The sequence below is a fragment of the Grus americana genome, chromosome 7, assembly GCF_028858705.1.
Source record: "Grus americana isolate bGruAme1 chromosome 7, bGruAme1.mat, whole genome shotgun sequence".
Lineage (NCBI taxonomy): Eukaryota > Metazoa > Chordata > Aves > Gruiformes > Gruidae > Grus > Grus americana.
The window spans coordinates 15083541-15101328 of NC_072858.1; the positions used below are offsets into that span (position 1 = coordinate 15083541).

A 17788-nucleotide genomic window follows, 5' to 3' on the forward strand; every position below is an offset into this window, starting at 1 on the left:
AACTTACCGATGCATTCTGTACCTGACTCTTTTGTTGTGTTTTGTAACTGTTTACATCTCCAGGTCATGTAACTGTAAAAATGCCTCTAGGTCTATTGCAGTTTTGCAGGGCTGAAGTATTAAACTAAAAGGTAAAGCAAATGTTTATATTATTTCAATTTCATCTGCTCCTTCAATGTGACATAAAAATATTTCTGGAATTCCTGGCTACCACTGGGTGTGAAACTTTAACACTTTATTAGACAGTAATTCAAATACATGCTATTGTCTTTTCAAGCAAATCTGTATGACAGCAAGCCCAACTGTTCTTCATTTGTTGCTGGAGGAAGTTACACCAAGCATAAACATGAATGGATTGTACTGTTGTGTATGGTGGCTCTTGAAGTGTGTTGTCAAGCAGCGGGATCCCCTCCTGGTAGGTTTCTTACAAACTAATAGCAAGGGGATGGTCCCTGGGCAGGGAGCTTGCAGCTGAAGACAGCATGTGTAGGGTTGGTTAAAGCAAGGAACGAGCAAGGTATGCGATGTGATGGCAGCTCTTTTGAGGCTGAGTTTAAGATATCATCAATTACATGGATGAAAGCTTTTGAAAAACAGACCGTGAGGGATGGGGCAGGATGGGGGTGTGTGTTGGAGCAGCAGACTCCAAAACCAGTTTCCTATTTTGACTTGTGCTTTCAGTTGTGTGTGGCTGTTGCTTCTGCTTTGCAGACTGTCCCTAGGCCAGCCTACCTCGGGCAGGGTGACATCAGACGGGTCACTCTTCCATTTGAGTGAATTGCCTCCTGGTGCTTCTGGATCCAGGAAAAACATTAGGAAAAGAGTGGCCTTGGTCATCTCCACTCTTAGGCCAAGTGCTACACAAAACCTCAAACCAAAACCCCAACAAAACAGATTTCAGCATGAACTGTCCCAGATAACCGTCAGGGCGCTGTCGGGTTATCTCTTATTTCTGCAGACCGAGGGCAGGGACTAGCTCGTGTCTGTGCAGCGCCTGCTCTTAACTGTTAGAGCAACTAGTGGGGAGACATTTTGATACTGCTCATTTTTATAGACACTAATTATGTAAATTCATGCAGAACATTACAGGTTGCAGTACTGGGCTTCTCCAAGGTTGCAAATCTGGTTCTTTAGGTCGTGTAGTCTGGGTTTTTGACTCTGGGCCAAAATGTTTGAAAGGCGGTAGCGCAGGATGTAGCGCAATCGCACAGGGGGTGTGTTTGGGGGGGCACGTAAAGCAAAGCGTAGAGTGGGGCTTGCGCAGCAGGCTGTGCTTGGGAAGGTACGGGACTGCACGCTGTTTTGGTGGAGATGTGGACGATTTCAGAGAAGTTACTCTCTTCCCAACTTTTTACCCTTGTCAAGCGCCTACGGAGATGGATGTGTAGTCTGGATTTCCTCACAGCCTGCGGCTCACGGGCTGTCCCTGCCCGCTTTCCTCTCGGGGCACTTCTGCTTGTAGAGGAATCGCCCTAAGCGTACCCCAAGCCGAGGGCGCTCTCCCCGAGAGGAGACTTGCAGCCGCAGGCTCCGGCAGGGACGCCGGTGAGGGAGGCCCGGGGCCGCGGCGGGGCAGCCGAGAGGCGCCCGTCGGGAGGGTACGGACGGAGCCGGGCGGCGCCTCGCGCCGGGGCTCGGGCCCGCCCCCTCCCCATGCGGACCAATCAGAGAATGGGAACTGCAAGGGGTGAGTGGCACGAGACCAAGGCGCCAAACAGCCCTTCCTCCTTCGGTCGCGGACGACGCTCCCACCTCCCGCTCTCTTCGTAGCCAATCACAACCACGCTCTGTCTGCCAGTCCCGCCCCTGGCACCAAAGAACTAATGGGAGGTGCTACTCCTCCAGCCGCTGAGCCAATCAGCGACCGAGTAAAAAAAAAAACCCACACCATCCCCACCGCCTCCCGCCTGCAGCCCCCGGAGGCGAGGGTCGCGAGGGTCGGCGGCTCTTGCTATGGTGCCCGGAGCGGCCTGTCTCCCCATTCCCCTCCGCCGCGCGGGATCAGCCGGGCAACCCTCGCCATGACCCGGCCGCTCGGGGTGGGCGTGCCGTCGCCGGGTCCGTCCGTCACCAGGTCCCGACGCCATTTTACACCGGCGGCCGCGGCCAGAGAGACGGCCCAAGACTTCAGGTACCGGCGGGGAGCGGCTGAGGGGCGGGGAGCGGCGTGGGAAGTGGTTGTGGCCGCCGCCAGGCGCTGTGCCCGCCTAGCGGGGCGCCTGGGTTCCCGGCATACACCGCGCCTCGCGGGGCGGAGGGGTGCTCCCAGTGTGCACCGCGCTTCCGACAGGGGGCGCCCCCGGCGGGCGGCTCCCGGCGTGCATCGCGCCGGGCTCGAGCGCGAGTGGAGGGGCCGGCGCCATGGCTGGCGGTCGAGGCCGTGTAGCGGGCGGCCGCGGGAGCTTCGCGGTGCTGTTCCCAGCTCCGGCCCTTCAGTCCCGGCCAGGCTTGGCGAATGGGGGTGTGGGACTGTCAGGGAGCACGGCGGTGTGCCAGCCGCGAGGGGTGGCCGAAGCCCCCCTCATCTATGCTGGCACCACTGGGAGTTCCATCCCTGAGCCGCTGGCCCTTGTTTCCGTGCAGTGCTGGTAGTTCGTTGGCTAAGGTGAAAGGGGTCTGTTAGCCAGGCGACCTGACAGCATGCAAAGAAACTGAAGAAAATGTCTGGCTAAGTACTGACTAGTGTCTTCAGTACATCATTCAAAATATGCGAGTCCTCCCAGGTGTACCCATCCGTCCTCCCATCTCGCGTCCCGGTGTTTGTTAGCAAGGCTACCTGTAGAGCTAGGTAGCTTCAGCACTTGGGCTCTGCAGGGAGACCTGTAGCTGCCATTGATTCAGCTCCCAAGCCTGTTCCAGCTGTGAACCGTACTGCTAATGGTGCTGGAGGACGAGGTCTCCGGTGAAGGCGGTGGCCATCAGTGACAGTTTTTAGACGTGATGAACCTGTTTACCAACTAGAAATCCAAAGTCTGCTAAAGACCTGATGAGGTTTTTCAGAGGCTGGCGAGTTAAATAAGTTTTGTTTCTTGCAGTATGAGACAAGTCATAATTTTTTTATGCCGTTACCAGAACCTTATTTTGTTCATTTCTGCTGATCCTCTTTTTTCATAGCCCTGACATTTGAAGGAAAGGGAGAAGGTAAAAGTTCAGTTCCTCTTCTGCGTCGCTTCTTGCTCAAGAAAGCGAAACTACTTTGTGCTTTGGTTTTGCTGCGGTCATCTAAAAGATAGTTGTGAGGTTTTACACGTGACTTTTCTGTTTTTTTGGTTGGTTTTGTTATTTCTACAGTGCTTTTCAAGATGTTCCATTTCATCAAAGATGTCATAACATTTTGTAGTCGCTTTGCTTTCTCTGAGCTATTGCAGGTGTTTACAGCACTGATTTTTAAAAATACAGTTTTTATCCAACCGGAGATAACCACTGATACAGCTGTAAACACTAGTTACTTTTAAGGAATACTCAGGGGTTTGTCTTTTTAAACAAGTGAAAGAATTTCGTCTCTCCCTCTTTCGTGCAGGTTGTGCTTTTAATTTTGAAAAACCTGAAAGGTCTGTTAGGTGCATCTCCTGGCTGTGTAGCTTTTTTTTCTTTGTCAAGTGAGATCATGTATTTATGGATTTTGCCTTTTCTTATCTTGGTTTTTTAGGGGTATTCCTGGTGTCTCAGTTAAGGTGAGATATCACAAAAAGTGATGGAGTAATTTTTAATGGGGATAAATATGTTTTGCTGAATTGATGTATTTTGCTGAAAAGTGTTAACCAGAGCTATGTAGCTGTTGACAAAGATAGGTTAAGCAACAGTGACTTCTATGTGAGGTAAAAGAGTGAAACCCGATAATTATCATTGCTTCATCAGTTCTTCATTCTTTTAGGGCTGAGTATTTGATGTCTTCTTAAAACAATAGTGGAAGTCCTCCTGTGAATAGTCTTTGAACAGTTATGGTCCTGTTCACATAGAAAATCAGGTGTTCTTTTTGTACTTGCATATATATGAAAAGCAGGTTGGAAAGCCCAGAATGTTCTCATGTTCCTCCTTGTACTGTATCGCATGCTTTCTTTTTTTTTTTCCCCACCCTTTGCTTTTCTGAAGCTTATAGTTGTCTGAGATACAATACAGCACTGGAGAAATTATTATTCTGTGTTAGTTGGACAGTTCCTATCCCTTACACTTTGAAAAAGCAGTAGAATGCAAAGTAGAAAATGTCAGTGGATAAGCACTTTAAAACAAATAGTCTAAGACAAATCACTCTCCAGTCAAGTTAAACTTTTATCCTAGAAAAAAAAGCCTTTTTTTTTTTTTTTTTTTAAGTGGTGGTGCCTCCAGTCTCTCAGTTATGTTATATAAGGCTTTGTATAAGTATGGCACAAACATGAGTTTTGTTACAAAGCTATCGCACTTAGAATAAAAGACAGCAAAAGGATACAGCTATGAGGTAATGGCTGTGGGAGGGAAATAAGCAGTTTGAAATCAGTGGTTGTGGGAGGGAAATAAGCAGTTCAAAATCAGTGGCTGTGGGAAGAAGGAAGAAGATAGCAGATGGGTTTGGTTTGTCTTCAAGATTTAAGTGTGGAGAGAAATCTGAGAGGTAAGTGAAGATGAGGTTTGGACAGCAGACAGTAGTTTGGTATTGCAGATGGGGCTTTAACCTGGAAGGAAGAAGAGCAGTTGCTTAGGAAAACAGAAGAGTTTTGGAAAGGTAGGTAGTGTAGGAAACTGTGGGCATGGGATGGTTTTGTGAGAGTAGCCACGAGCAAGCACTGGGAGTGCCCTGAGGAATGCAAGGCGGGGAGAGCCTTGCTGTGAGAAGGTGAGGTCACAGTGTCAGAGCGGGAGGTAGTCTAGGGCAGAAAGACAAATCAATCAGCAACAGCAGCGAATAAACCTGCAATTTAGCCTTTTGATTCTTCTGTTGAACTGAAATTTGGAGACCCTGTTGCTTCAGCATGTGGGACGAATGGGTGTATTTTGGCTGCGACAGGTTGGAGACAAGTAGTCTTTGACAAGGAGTTTTTCAGCTCTCTTTGGTAAGCCAAAAAGTTTTATGCACTGACATATTCTGATTACAGGTGGCTTTTCATTGAATTACAATATTCTCAAACATCATTGCTTGCCAGTAGCCTGATTAAAGAAATATCAATGTATTATAAACAGCTCTTTGTGTTTGTATTGGTGCTAAAAAGGCAGAAGCCATATTAGAAAATGCAAAAGTGAAAGTAACAAGCTTACAGAAACGTTCAATATTAAATCCAAGTTTAGTTTGAACAAATGAGCAGTGGGTTCTTCTGGCCTGAACTTCAGAAATGGTTGTTGAGTCTGTGAAAGCACAGTCATATATGACCGCTTGAATATATTAGCTTAGAATCTGGAATAAATAAGTTTTGCCTTTGTAATCACTGTTACACAGACAGTAAGGCTATAGCTTTGTTTTGAAAGGCACAGAAATATTACAAAATATGGAAGAAAACCTTAACAAATTGGTATTATTCTTGCTTTCTTACGTCAATATCTTGTTGGAATTTGAAGAAACACTTTCAAAATAGGCACAAGCATAGCCTTGAAGTTGTTAGTAAACTTCCTTGTTGCATGGGAGAGGATGAAGATAGCAAGTTCATAGTTCTTGATGTATTTTAATGTTCATATTTGTATGTTACTGTGCCCATTTTTAGAAGTGATATTCTCTCAGAGAGAAATGCCATGGTGTTCTCACATCCCACTTATTCTTGCCAGAGAAAATGCCTCTTATTTAAAGCTATTAATTATCCTGTTGCATACATGTAAAAATGATATGGTTGTAGACTGCTGTTTCTGTTGGAAGCCAGAAGATGCCCGTAACGTGTGCTGGGAAGCAGACTGCCACCGTGTGTGTTTTGTTAAGGGGCAGTGCTGGTAAAAGTTCCTGCTGAGAACTCTGGTAATAGTGCAGATAGGAATTTGCATCCCAGCCTGGCACCAGATGTGTGAAACAAAGCAACACACAGTGGCACACAAAGGGTTTTGGAAACAGCAAGAAGAAAGTTACAAGATTAGCTGAACTTTACAACTTGCAGATAGAATTTTGTCGTTAGACTTGATTGCAATTCATAATGCATTGAAGAAGGTTTGGTCACTGATGGTATTGAGAAGGCCAGCTGCTTACCACTATAACACCTTAAAAAAAAATTACAATAGGAGTTACCAGCTGAAAGTGTTGACAGTGGAAATGGGGAGGTTGTTCACACCATCACATGAGGTACTGGTGAGGTCTCATCCGGAATACTGGATACAGGTGAGGTCAGTACCATTTAAGAAAACAGTGTAAGCTGGAAGGGTGGTTAAGACTTACTAGGATGGTAAAGGAAACAGTTTGAGTGAGGAAACTGATGGGTTAGCTTCATTAGCCAAGCAGAATGAAGGCTAGAAGACAATGAGTATGATGATGCTTTCTCTGATCTATCAGAAATAAGAGCTGCTGGCATTAAAAAAAAATCTGTAGAAATAAATTACAGTATTTTAATTTTATTGCTGTTCACTGTATGGGCATTTAGACATTGTCATTTTAAAAATATAAAGTTATGTTTTCTCTTCAGAAACCAGACCATTACGGAGTTCTTCAAACCAGTTTTAAACCAAGGTAAATATATGGGTTTTTAAATGGAAGGTATTTATATGAGTTTTAATTATGTAAGTGTGCAGAAGTATAGTCCAATTTCATTCCAAATTGGAGCAGCAATATAAGGACTATAGCTTACCAAATATGTCAAAATGAGCGCATCTAATTTTTTTCTAGAAATGTAACTGAAACCATTAATTTCCTATTAAAATTAATTTCTTTAAATAGTGATGTAATTATTATTTTAAGTTATTGTTTTATGCTTAAGCTAGATTGTTTATAACAACTGAAGCTGTGACATAGATCATGCAGTTCTTTTATATGAAATAAATCGCATGGCACTAGCAAAACTAAATGATTAAGTAAATGAGTTTTAGGTTGCATGTAAGAGAGATAAAATATCAAGTCATACAGTCCAATAAGATAATTTTTTTTTCTAAATTGAGATTGTGAATAATTTGTCTTGTCTTTTCCCTCTTAGACCTTGGCCATAAAGACAGAACTGTGTTGGGCTCACCAGACAGAGGAAATGTAAAAGATGCAGGAAATGGACTGTCAGTTTTACGTGCTGAACCTTTTGAAAAGAAAATATCTTCTCCAAAGAAGGTCAGAAGAAAAAAGATGCCAGACCAAACACCAAACACAAGTCCTGTGATAGATGCCTTTCGGAGAGGAATTAAGGAGAAAAAGGATAGTGTAAACTTTTTAGAGAATGGCAGAGCATGCAAAGCACTGGGTTCATTGTACCCAAAAGTTGTGATTTCAAAACTCCTTGTTACTGCAGGGTCTCGCAGCTGTTTCTTGGCCAAAGAGGATAAAACTGTCAAGTCAGAACAGGGAAGAAATGAGAAGTGTCTGGGTGTAACAAGAGCACCATTGTCTTGTGGAAATAGTTGGGAACAGGAAACTGACTGTATGGATCTAGAAGACGCCAGTTCAGACTCTGACAAACGGATTTCATCATCAGAAGCTGATACTCTAAAAGCCTGTGATAGAAATAATGGCACTGCGAATAACGCATCTCTGTGCCAAAAGCCAGGTCTTCCCATGAAATTGCCCTACACTCCAACTGACTCTGAATTCAGGTTGTCACTGGAAGCTCTCTGCAGAGAAAGGAAGCAGAAGAAACACAGAATGAAACAATCTAAGCCACATCCTGTAAAGCCATTCTCAGGAACAAGTGTATCACGTCAGGTGTGTTTAGAAGAGTTGTTAAAGGTGGAAATCAGTGCATGTGTTTTTTGGTTTTGGGTTTTTTTTCCTTTTTCAATGTAGGGTGAGATTCTTGGTGCTGCCTTTTTCAGATGTAACAAAAGTTTCTGCTCTTCTGCTATTCCTTTGTAAATTTTAGGTCATGCTTGGGTAAGCGGATTCTTAACTATTTTACAATAAATGAGAAATCCTGGTCTAAAAGCAGGGGAGATATTCTGGGTTAGATGCAAGCATGAAAATGCAATGGAAATTGTAACTTTAAGTTGTATTTTGTAGAGAAAATATCTTTATCTTAAATGTCATATAACCTCGTGTTTTCTTACAGTGTAGTGTAGGGAACAGCCTGACCAATTTCTGCTAGTTAGAAGTTGCAGTTAATAGCAGTTCAGATTTATGCACCTAAGGCACAGTGTTTACACAGAGGTCGAAGTGATCCTGTTAAGTATGTAGTATGTCATTACAGGTTGAATTATGTTCACATTTTAACAGCCAAGAAAAGCCTTTAAAAGGTTGCTGGTTGCTTGCAAGGGAGGTCATTATGTGTGCCTCCTTAGTGTGCTATGAATGGAACAAAAAAGATTGTTTAGCTTGTGTTCCTTTTCTCCCTAGCACCCCGCCCTCTGTATGTGCTTGTCTGAGCTTTCTGTTATTTTGTTATTGAAGTTCCTAATGACTTGTTTGAGGAAAGCCAGCTGGGCTATGTTGCCATATAGCCCAGGGACACAAGTGGCTAATGGCCCTAAAAGTGGAGAAATTTAGAACCGGAGGCCAATCTGAAGAAAAGATATAAAATTTGGGTTGCGGAGAGTCCTTTTGTTGAGATCTTTGCAGCTGTTTTAAGTTTATGTTGAAATGAAGTATATTATGGTATTTCTGAGGGTGTGTAGAACTAAGCCTGTGCTGGATTCAACACTTGGTTCAAGATGTCAACATCCTAGTTTTAAAAAGTATGTGATTAACTTTTTTTATCTTCTCCATCTTTATTTTTAGGGAAATGGATGTCCTTTAAGAAAAATACCACATTCCGGTTCAAGGGAGACTGCCTCAGGTAGAAGCAGTGCTGATAATATGGAATTAATTAAGCGATCAAGTTCATCACTTAGTGTCTCTTTTTAATGTGGTGGAGTTTTTTTTCTCGAAGTTATGTGGGGTTTTTTCCTCTCTCAAAAAATGAATGCTGTATGGTCAAGGTTATTTCTAATATATGGCAATTTAGTCTTTTGATTCTTCTGTTAAACTGAAATTTGGAGATCCTGTTGCTTCAGCATGTGGGAAGAATGGGCATATTGCAGTATTTCCAAAATACTTTTAACACTGTTTATTATTTATAATAATAATTATAGTAATTACTAATAATAGTAATTACAGAAACTTTCTTCCAGTCCCATACTTCAACTGGCCTGTTGTCTGTTTCCAAAGACTGATTGATTCTAGTGTATAGGAAGAGTCTTCTATGGTGGCTACTGAGCTGCTTTAAAATAAAAGGATTTAATTTCATTTCCAAGTTAGTTACAATAATAACATAACAGTACAGTATTAGCTAAATCTTAATTGCGATCCGCTGTGTTCAAGCAGAATGGAAGTACTGTAGTTTCTGATAAAAATTTCAGTCATAGTTGACTTAAAAACAGAAGTTAGTTTTAAAGGTAAGCTGTTTTGATTATTTTTTTTAAACATGACAGCAGTGGTTTACTTTTTTCTTAAACACTTCATAGATAATGCATCTCAACCAAAGCCGGTTTCAAAACATGAGGCATCTTCTCCAAATGCACTGAGAACATCATCCGAGATGGCCGCTGGTATGAGGAAGAGCCAGTCTGTCCCTTCATGCTACCTTAGATCTAAGATGTCTTCTGGGCGATCCAAACAAACAGACTTTCCTAGGAAAAGAAAGCGCGCTGCTGTGAGTATGGATGCAGACAGTTCAAATCAATCTGAAGTATCAAGTTTGAATGACGCTGCTTTTAGTAGATCATCTGCAAAATGCAAAAATAGGAGGTCTGACTTTGTAAAAAATATCCTTTTAAAGTCTACTTGTGGTGATGTTCTGCAACTAATGGAGGCTGCTGCTCTACCTGGACATGATTCTACTCTTGCAGAGGAATACCTCAACTCAAGTGATGAAAATGAGAAAAATAATAGCTCCTCTGTAGGTTTGTCATCTTCGTGTTCTGTACACAGTCCTGGTAAAAATAACCATGTTTCTGTTGTGGATACCAAAGAGAATCAATTGCAGGTGGCTAACTCCTGCATTTTCTTGGAAAAGTCACGTCCTTTTTCTCAGGAAAAAAGTACTGTGTTGCCTTCTTTCCACCACTTAACACAAACAAAAGGTGTGAAGTCTCTTCTCCAGAAGGCTGACTTATCTCAGGTATTGGATGCTAAGAAAGAGCAAGATGGGAAAAGACCAGAAAGATGTGCACACAAAGTTTACAGTATTCAATCCAGCAACAGTTTTTCAAAAATAAAAGAGAAGACTTCAGAAAATGCTCCTGATTCTTGTTCAATGGAAGGTTCTGGGAAACTTGCACTCTCAGAAGACAGTGGTGAAAGTGTTCCCTGTTTGTTGTCTTTTAAAGAAGGGTGCATGGACAGTGGCCATACATCTTCACAACTCTCTGGAGAGTTAGAAGTTGAAAGAACCTGTACAGACAAGTCCAAGTTGAATGGAAAACCAAAAAGCAGCTTTGATAGTGAAGACGAGAGTTTGGAATGCAATCTAGATGATGATGACAATGATGATGAAGTATTCATGCCACTGCAAGAAATTCTCTCCTCAAGTCCCAAGCCACAGGCAGGAACCCTGGAGGAATCTTGTCTTGACAGTTTTTCTCAGGACACCATGACTCCATTACTGAAGCTTCGTGTAAGTGGCTATAAAAAAAAAGTGTTGCATCAGCTTTTTATGTTGTGGTTTTTTATATTATTTTTTCCTTTATTCGTAATGCATGAAAACTCAAGAGTTATTAACCTGCAAAACTAGTCACTCAGCTTAAGGGTCCTATGCTGTATAGTGCAATGTAGTCAGAGAAACTGTTACTGTGCTTGTCCTTGGAATGGCTGAAAAATGGTTTGTGCAGGCAGATTGCATTAGCTGCATGCCTTTTGGTGGTTTTAGGAGTTCTCTTTTTGATTTTTCCCCTTAAAGAAAGGCAGGAGGTTACATTTAGAAGATGTGTGGGGTCTAATGTTTTAATTTTCCTGATCAAGTAAGATTTTTATAAGTTGAAGTTAACTAGAGGAAATTGATCTAGATGTTGAGAGATCTGTGCTAGACTCCAGTCATATATCTTTGTCACAGTCTGTGATGATCAGAAATACGAGTTCTTGATCTGTAAGTGTGATGTTTCCTTTGAGGTTGAATTTAATGGAAATTGGAAGTATTTTAGAAAGGATTTCAAAAAGGGATCCCTTTCTCATGAGGAATGGATGAAGAAGTGTTTCAATCCCGGTTTACAAGATATTATAGTGAAAAATTGATGTGTGTTTTTAAAAGTTAGCCTACTTGTTCAATAACAGCTTGTCAAATATGTAGTGATTTTGAAGTTTTATTGTAAAATAATGGTTTAATTAGGAGATTCCTGCAGTAGGACTTAGTGTGGCATTCCTGACAAAGCTGGTAAAGGTTGGAAATGACTGCATTGAAATAAAAATATTTTGTATTGAGGCTAGCTGGGATGGAGTTAATTTTCTTCATAACAGCTGTATGGTGCTGTGTGTTTCTGACACAGTGTTGATAAGAGACCAGTCTTCTGGCTATTGCGAGCAGTACGTGCACAGCATCAAGGCTTTCTCTTCTTCCTGCTCTGCCCCTGCAGCGAGTAGGCTGGAGTGGACGAGAAGCTGGGAGGCAAGACAGCCTGGACAGCTGACCCCAGATGACCAAGGGGATATATTTCAGGCCACATACTGTCATGCTAAGCAATAAAAAACAAGCAGGGGCGGTTGGTCTGGCATGTAGCCATGACTCAGGAGTCTAGCTGGGCATCCTTCTGCTTGTGGGAGGTGCTGAGTGATTGCCTTTGCATCACTTTTTCTTTTTCTTCTCAACCTTCACTTCTTAAACTGTCTTTATCTCGACCCGGGAGTTTTCCTCACTTTTGCTGCTCTTATTCACTTCCCTGCACCACTGGGCAGGGAAATGAACAAGCTGTGTGGTGCTTAGCTGCTGGCTGGGGCCGCCCCACCGCTGTTTTCTACAGTAGAAAACAAACAGCAGAATACCTGTATAAATACTCTCCTACTCCTCCCCTCCTGTTTTTAAATGTCTGAAACAATTTGTTGACAGATTCTATCTCTGTAGGCAGCTGTTGAACAGCCATAACTATTTTATCTGTCCTTACGATTCATTATGCAAGCATGTTATAGATCAGACTTCTGTGGTTCCATACGTATTCCACAATCTTAACCAAACATGTCTACGTAATTACTGGTTAAGATTGATATAAAGATGCAGCCTAGATCAAATGCTTGTGGAACATGTATGTGACCACAACACTTGACCTACCTTGTTTCTGCATAATTAATGTAAGACAAAACAGTTAAGAACTGTCCCAAAATTTCCATGACCGTGGTTTTTGCATATACTAGCATTCTTCTCTTGTCTGGTAAGAAGGGGTATATATGCACATTGGAATAAAGTCTTGCTTCCTCAGTTCAAAAGTTGTTTTAGGCATAGTTATCAGATATAAGGCAAGAGATCTTTAGCTTTCCCACAAGATTTCCCACACAAAGACATGCTGCTTGTTACATTCAAAAGGTATCTCTGAGTACCAAAAAATAATGCTGTATTAACTGGCTTTTTTATTAGCAGATGAACGCTAACTTCTTAAACTAACTTCTGTTACCTTTGGGTAACAGAAAATCCCCAATGAAAGGGTACGCTCTTAGTGAATTGTGTTCTCCTAAAATGAAGGCGCTCATAGAACAAGCTTTGTCACTAGTAAGAGGCTTGCAATTTAAGGTGGTGGTCTCAGAAGGGCACTGTTTGTCCTAAGAACTGAACCATGGCCACAAAAGACTTCAAATCTGTGTTGTCTGCTACCAGCTGAATAAAACACTGGCAACTGAAAAACAAACTAATTTTGCTAGCAGTTAAGACTTTATTTGTGCGTTGTTTTGGTTTTTAATTCTATTTATTAGCTTCTTAATTTGTATTTGTATTAGGATTTCGATTGGAAGCTTTGTTTAATGATTTTGAAGGTAATTTAGCAAACACTGGTGCTTTGCCGTCTAGGGACTCCTGAAAGTAACAAAGAGGTACTGAATCATTTTTGGAGTTTCTTGTCTCATGCATGAGAATGGGGATTCCCAGGGTCTCAGTGGATGATAATAATAAAGCTGTGAGGTAAAAAGCTTCTGATACTAATGCTCTTTGTGAAAGTTAGATGGAGGTCAGGGAGAGCAGCAGAGACTTGCTTTGCTGTTCAAATCCATTGTGAAGCACAGTTATTTCTAAATTAATCACTGAAAGAGATTTGACCTTTATATAAAAATGTCAAGGGAGTGAGAAACCTAAACTGTTAATCGTCTTTTTTTAGTCTCCTTTGAGTTTTTAGGTAAAATATCATTCAAATTGGAAGAGGTTTCTATTTTGATTATGTTTATTGTCTAATAATGAATTGATAGCTTGTGGTATTTTTTAAAATTTCTTACTATTTCATTTACAGCTTTCTAAGCCTCCTGTTGTTAGCCAGGTGTCATATGTGAACAGCTTAGAACATCTCTTGAAGGAGAAAGAAGAATCTAAAAGGTTTGTTTCTTAAAGATGCTTTGAAAAATTTGGGATGGATTTATAGAAGCTTAGACTTACTCTGTCTCCCCAAAACTGATGGAGTTTGGGTAGCAGTAAGCTAAGCTTTGCCTGCTGATGCCACCAAGATGCATCTGACGGGACCTACAAGTGCAGCTTAACTGTGAAAGCTGAATGACAGGCTTCTTCCAAGCAATGATGAGTGATTTGCGATACATCTGTCTACCCCTCAAGAGCCAGACTAAATTTACTGATGCCTTCATTGTAGGTCACTGAGCCAGCTAGCAGCTGCTAGCCAGGCATGAAATAGAAGTATTTATGTAGGCTAACTGTACTAGTTTCTTCAAAGGCATTTGTAGCTCAGTTTTGGTTTCCAAAGTTGTGTAGATTATTGGTATCTGAGTAGTTGCACAGTTCAGTGAACAGAACTAATGAGTGTTCTTGCAAGAGATCTTTTGGGTAGAAAGTGTAATGTGGTATATGTACTAATGGCTGGTGGTGGTGGGTATATATGCGTGATTAACTGTTTTTATTAAAGAAGCTGACCCTGTGGGTTGACTGACTATGGATTAATGAATACTCCTATAACTAATACTATTTCATAAATAAAATACAAGTAGGAAGTTTTAAAAAAAAATATATCTATGCAGAAGATTGAAAGTTTTGTGCAATTACAAAAAAAATCTGTTTGAGTGTATTTGTCTCTGACAAACTAGTGATTGAACGTGCTGTTGGAAATTCATTAGACTTTGGGCTACATCCACTTTGTATCTTGGAATAAAGACATGTTTGTTTGCTTTTTGCACAGGCAACGTCTCATGCTTTTGCCATGCGTAATTGGCTACTGACTCCTGGGTTCACATTCAGAGCTTGAATTTTGTTGTCTTCCGTTGTAAATACTAAACAGTGATGTGTTCTGCTGCTACTGTTCTTTCAGGGTAGATGAACTAGAAAAGCGGTTACAGGAAGACATACAAGGAAGGGAAACTGATTCTTCAGATGGAGAAGATGAGGAGAATGCCAGTGGAGATGAAGATCTCTCAGAAGAGCACAGGTCCTTCCAACTCCAAAAGCCATTAAATCTAGTTCTTCACTTTTCTAGCCTTTTTTCTAATCTCTCTTTCCATCAGTTGTTAATTTGTGTAATGTGAACCATTTTTATCGTCTTTCAGGGCTGGGTGGATTTTCTTGGACATTAGTGTATTTTAACAATTCAACTTTCATGTAAGGCTGATGTGTTCATCATCTGAAAATAACTGTCTCAACCAGCAAATAGCCTCTCAATGTTTAAATTCATAAAAGCAATTTTAAATTTTACAGGGCGTTTATAAAGAGATTTTCAGTAATAGCTCATGCCATACCTGACTACCACCCTGGTGAAGATATATTTGATTTATCAACCTCTGGGAAAGTCTTCAATCAGCATAACCTTGACTTGAGGAATTTTCATTTCATTCCTCAAAATCCTATAGAAAAGCTACTTCTTAGGTAAGAATATCCTCTTCACTCTGTGCTTACTTGTACAATTTTCTTCAGTGTTGCAGTTTTTAAAATAAAAATAGTATCTTTGCATGCAAATGAGCTCTGTCTTACTAAGTAGGCAAGACTGACTCCCTTTCCCCAGAATTCTACTTTTCAGGTTAGCTTTACAGAACAGTGAATTGTTACTTGAAGCCTCCTTCTTTCCTCCTCTAGAATTCTTGAAAAAAAAATTCTTAAATGAGACATAAGATAAAAAATAGGTGTTCTGGCCTCTTCCATATTTCTACTGTGTTGGGCTATCATTGATAATCTGACCAGTTTGTGGAAGATAAATGCAGAAGTGAAATGTTACAATGAACAAAAGCTCAACTGTCCCAAAAGGGGGTCTTTGTGGTGAACTGATTTGTGACCTACTAATGTTGCATTATGTCTGCTGAAAGACTTTTACGTGTTTTTGTCTTGAATGGGCCTGGGACTTAGGGCTCCACTTAATGAGGATTGCAGAAAATCACAATTTCTGACATCTGCTAGATTCAGTCACTGAGCTAGCAGTGTGTCTGTTTGTATATAAACAACTGTTCTGTAACCCGTAGGGATTTGTATTCTATATTTGAGGCCGTCAGGCTACAAATAGTTGGACATATTCTTGCCTAATACCACAAGTGCAAATCCTGAAAAATTCTGGTTATTTCAGTTGACGTTTTATTCCAAACTTGCATCAGTGAAACTGAGAGAATTCATTTCGTCTTAAGTGATTTTGTATACATATGTATGTGCTGCTGTGGGTGTGAAGAGGAGGAGGGTGGCTTCCTCTTGTCTCTTGAGGAAGTGATGTTTGTGATGTACTCCTTTGGCTTCAGGCTTCTTTATTAATAAATGTTTTGAAGATCACAACGATATAAACTTCAAAAGTATCTTGTAAATCAGTGACTGCAGGAATAAGAATTAAATAAATCATCCCTTGCAGAAGGCAATTATGATTTAATTGCTTATGCATTCTGCCCAGTTGGCACAGCTGGCAAATCCTGGCCATCCAGTTGGCATATGGATGTCTTCCTAGCCACTTGCTCAGTCAGACAGCTAGAGGGTGTATGGAGAAGTTAGGACACAGATCTCTCAACAGAGCTACGTGTTTTAGTAGATACCGAGAATAAAGGAGACTAAAGAAGGGTATGTGTGAAACTGGGTATCATTAATTCAGCTGCTTCTGACATACTGATTTTCTATAGAAGACTAAAGCTAGAATAATTCAGTAATAAAAATTATATATTTTCTCTTCTTCCAACAGCTACTTTTTGCACCTCACAAATTTGCACAATAGGATTGGACTGTTTGATTTTAATTGCTTTAGTTTGCCTCCAGGCTCTTTATTTAAAAGATTATTTTAAAAATCTCAAGCTCTTTTCTTCTAGAAGTGTTGTTAAAGGTCACTGGACAGTAAAAAAAAAAAAAATCTTACTCACTGATCTCATTGAGCATAGCAGCCTGTCTGTGTAGACAGGCATAATGATTCATAGTACAATAGTGTAAGTCAATGTTTGTTTGAAGCTATAATTCTCTAATAACACAAATGTTTCCAAATTATATAGTAGAGCATTCTGGAGAAAGAGATGGTTGTTCTAAATAACAAATAAGGTTTAATTAGTATAGTATTTCATATAGGTAAGAGCATAAGAATAACATCTGTTCTGGACGTTCAGATCTTTGTTTGCTATTGATGATGATCTCGGTAGTGGGGAAGTTCTTACGCTTTTGTGAAGGTGCTGATTCAACCACTAATGGATTTTTCTCCTGTTTCCCCACCCCCATCTTTGTCTTACAGCTCTGGTGTAACACAGCAGCTTTCTTTAGCTGTTAATGGTTTTCTAAGTTCTGCTTATAGTTGTGTCTTGTGTCCCATACCAATTCTAAAGTGGCTTTTCCAGGTAAGACTCCACTATTCATGTACAGACAGGTACTATTCATGCAGTTATACTCTGTGCAGGTATAATAGTCTTCCTGGAAGCCAGCTGTACCAGGAATAATCAGAACAAGTTTCTGAATCAGTTGCATTACGTTAACAACTTCTAAATTAAAAAAAAAAAAAAAATCTTTCTTTCTGGGTTCTGATTTGTTCTCCAGTCTGAAATACTTCAGTTGTCACTAGAGGTAAAACACTAGGGATAGCTTTTTCTCCACACTTTCTAAGTGACTGCAAAGCTGCATGTCCCTGTCCATCTCTATACATGTTACTGCATTTGAAAAGAGCGCAGTACATGTTAGGTGAGAAGAGATTTCAGGATATAATAGTGTGGGCTAAATCACAAGCAAATGTTAATCTTATTTCTTTACACCCTTAAGCAACAAAAAAACCCCAAACATGCTGCAGTATGCAAAAGTAGCATTTATGTGTGTATCATAGAATCATAGAATGGTTTGGGTTGGAAGGGACCTCAAAGACCATCTAGTTCCAACCCCCCCCTGCCATGGGCAGGGACACCCTCCACTAGACCAGGTTGCCCAAAGCCCCATCCAACCTGGCCTTGAACACTTCCAGGGAGGGGGCATCCACAACTTCTCTGGGCAACCTGTTCCAGTGCCTCACCACCCTCAGAGTGAAGAATTTCTTCCTTCTATCTAATCTAAATCAACCCTCCTTCAGCTTAAGGCCATTACCCCTTGTCCTGTCACTCCATGCCCTTGTAAACAGTCCCTCTCCAGCTTTCCTGTAGGCTCCTTTAGGGGCTGGAAGGTGTTATAAGGTCTCCCTG

General features: G+C 41.1%; 1 protein-coding gene across 10 annotated transcripts in view; it reads left to right on the forward strand.

Annotated features, from left to right (window-relative positions):
- The window catches only part of SLF2 (SMC5-SMC6 complex localization factor 2), a 44957-nt gene that overhangs the window by 12865 nt on the left and 14304 nt on the right, over positions 1-17788 (forward strand). For 7 of the 10 annotated variants that reach the window (XR_008577839.1, XR_008577840.1, XR_008577842.1 and 4 more), the window contains exons 1-9: positions 1882-2131; positions 6570-6613; positions 7074-7786; positions 8795-8852; positions 9520-10670; positions 13474-13556; positions 14494-14610; positions 14877-15044; positions 16861-16963. Coding sequence is in view for 6 of the 10 variants with exons in the window: in XM_054831395.1 (XP_054687370.1) it covers positions 2022-2131; positions 6570-6613; positions 7074-7786; positions 8795-8852; positions 9520-10670; positions 13474-13556; positions 14494-14610; positions 14877-15044; positions 16861-16963 (2547 nt within the window). In the remaining 4 variants the exon portion in view is untranslated. Of the gene's footprint in view, positions 1-1881; positions 2132-4518; positions 5028-6569; positions 6614-7073; positions 7787-8794; positions 8853-9519; positions 10671-13473; positions 13557-14493; positions 14611-14876; positions 15045-16860; positions 16964-17788 lie in introns of those variants that run through there. The other 3 variants (XM_054831397.1, XM_054831396.1, XM_054831399.1) reach the window with 2 other exon arrangements.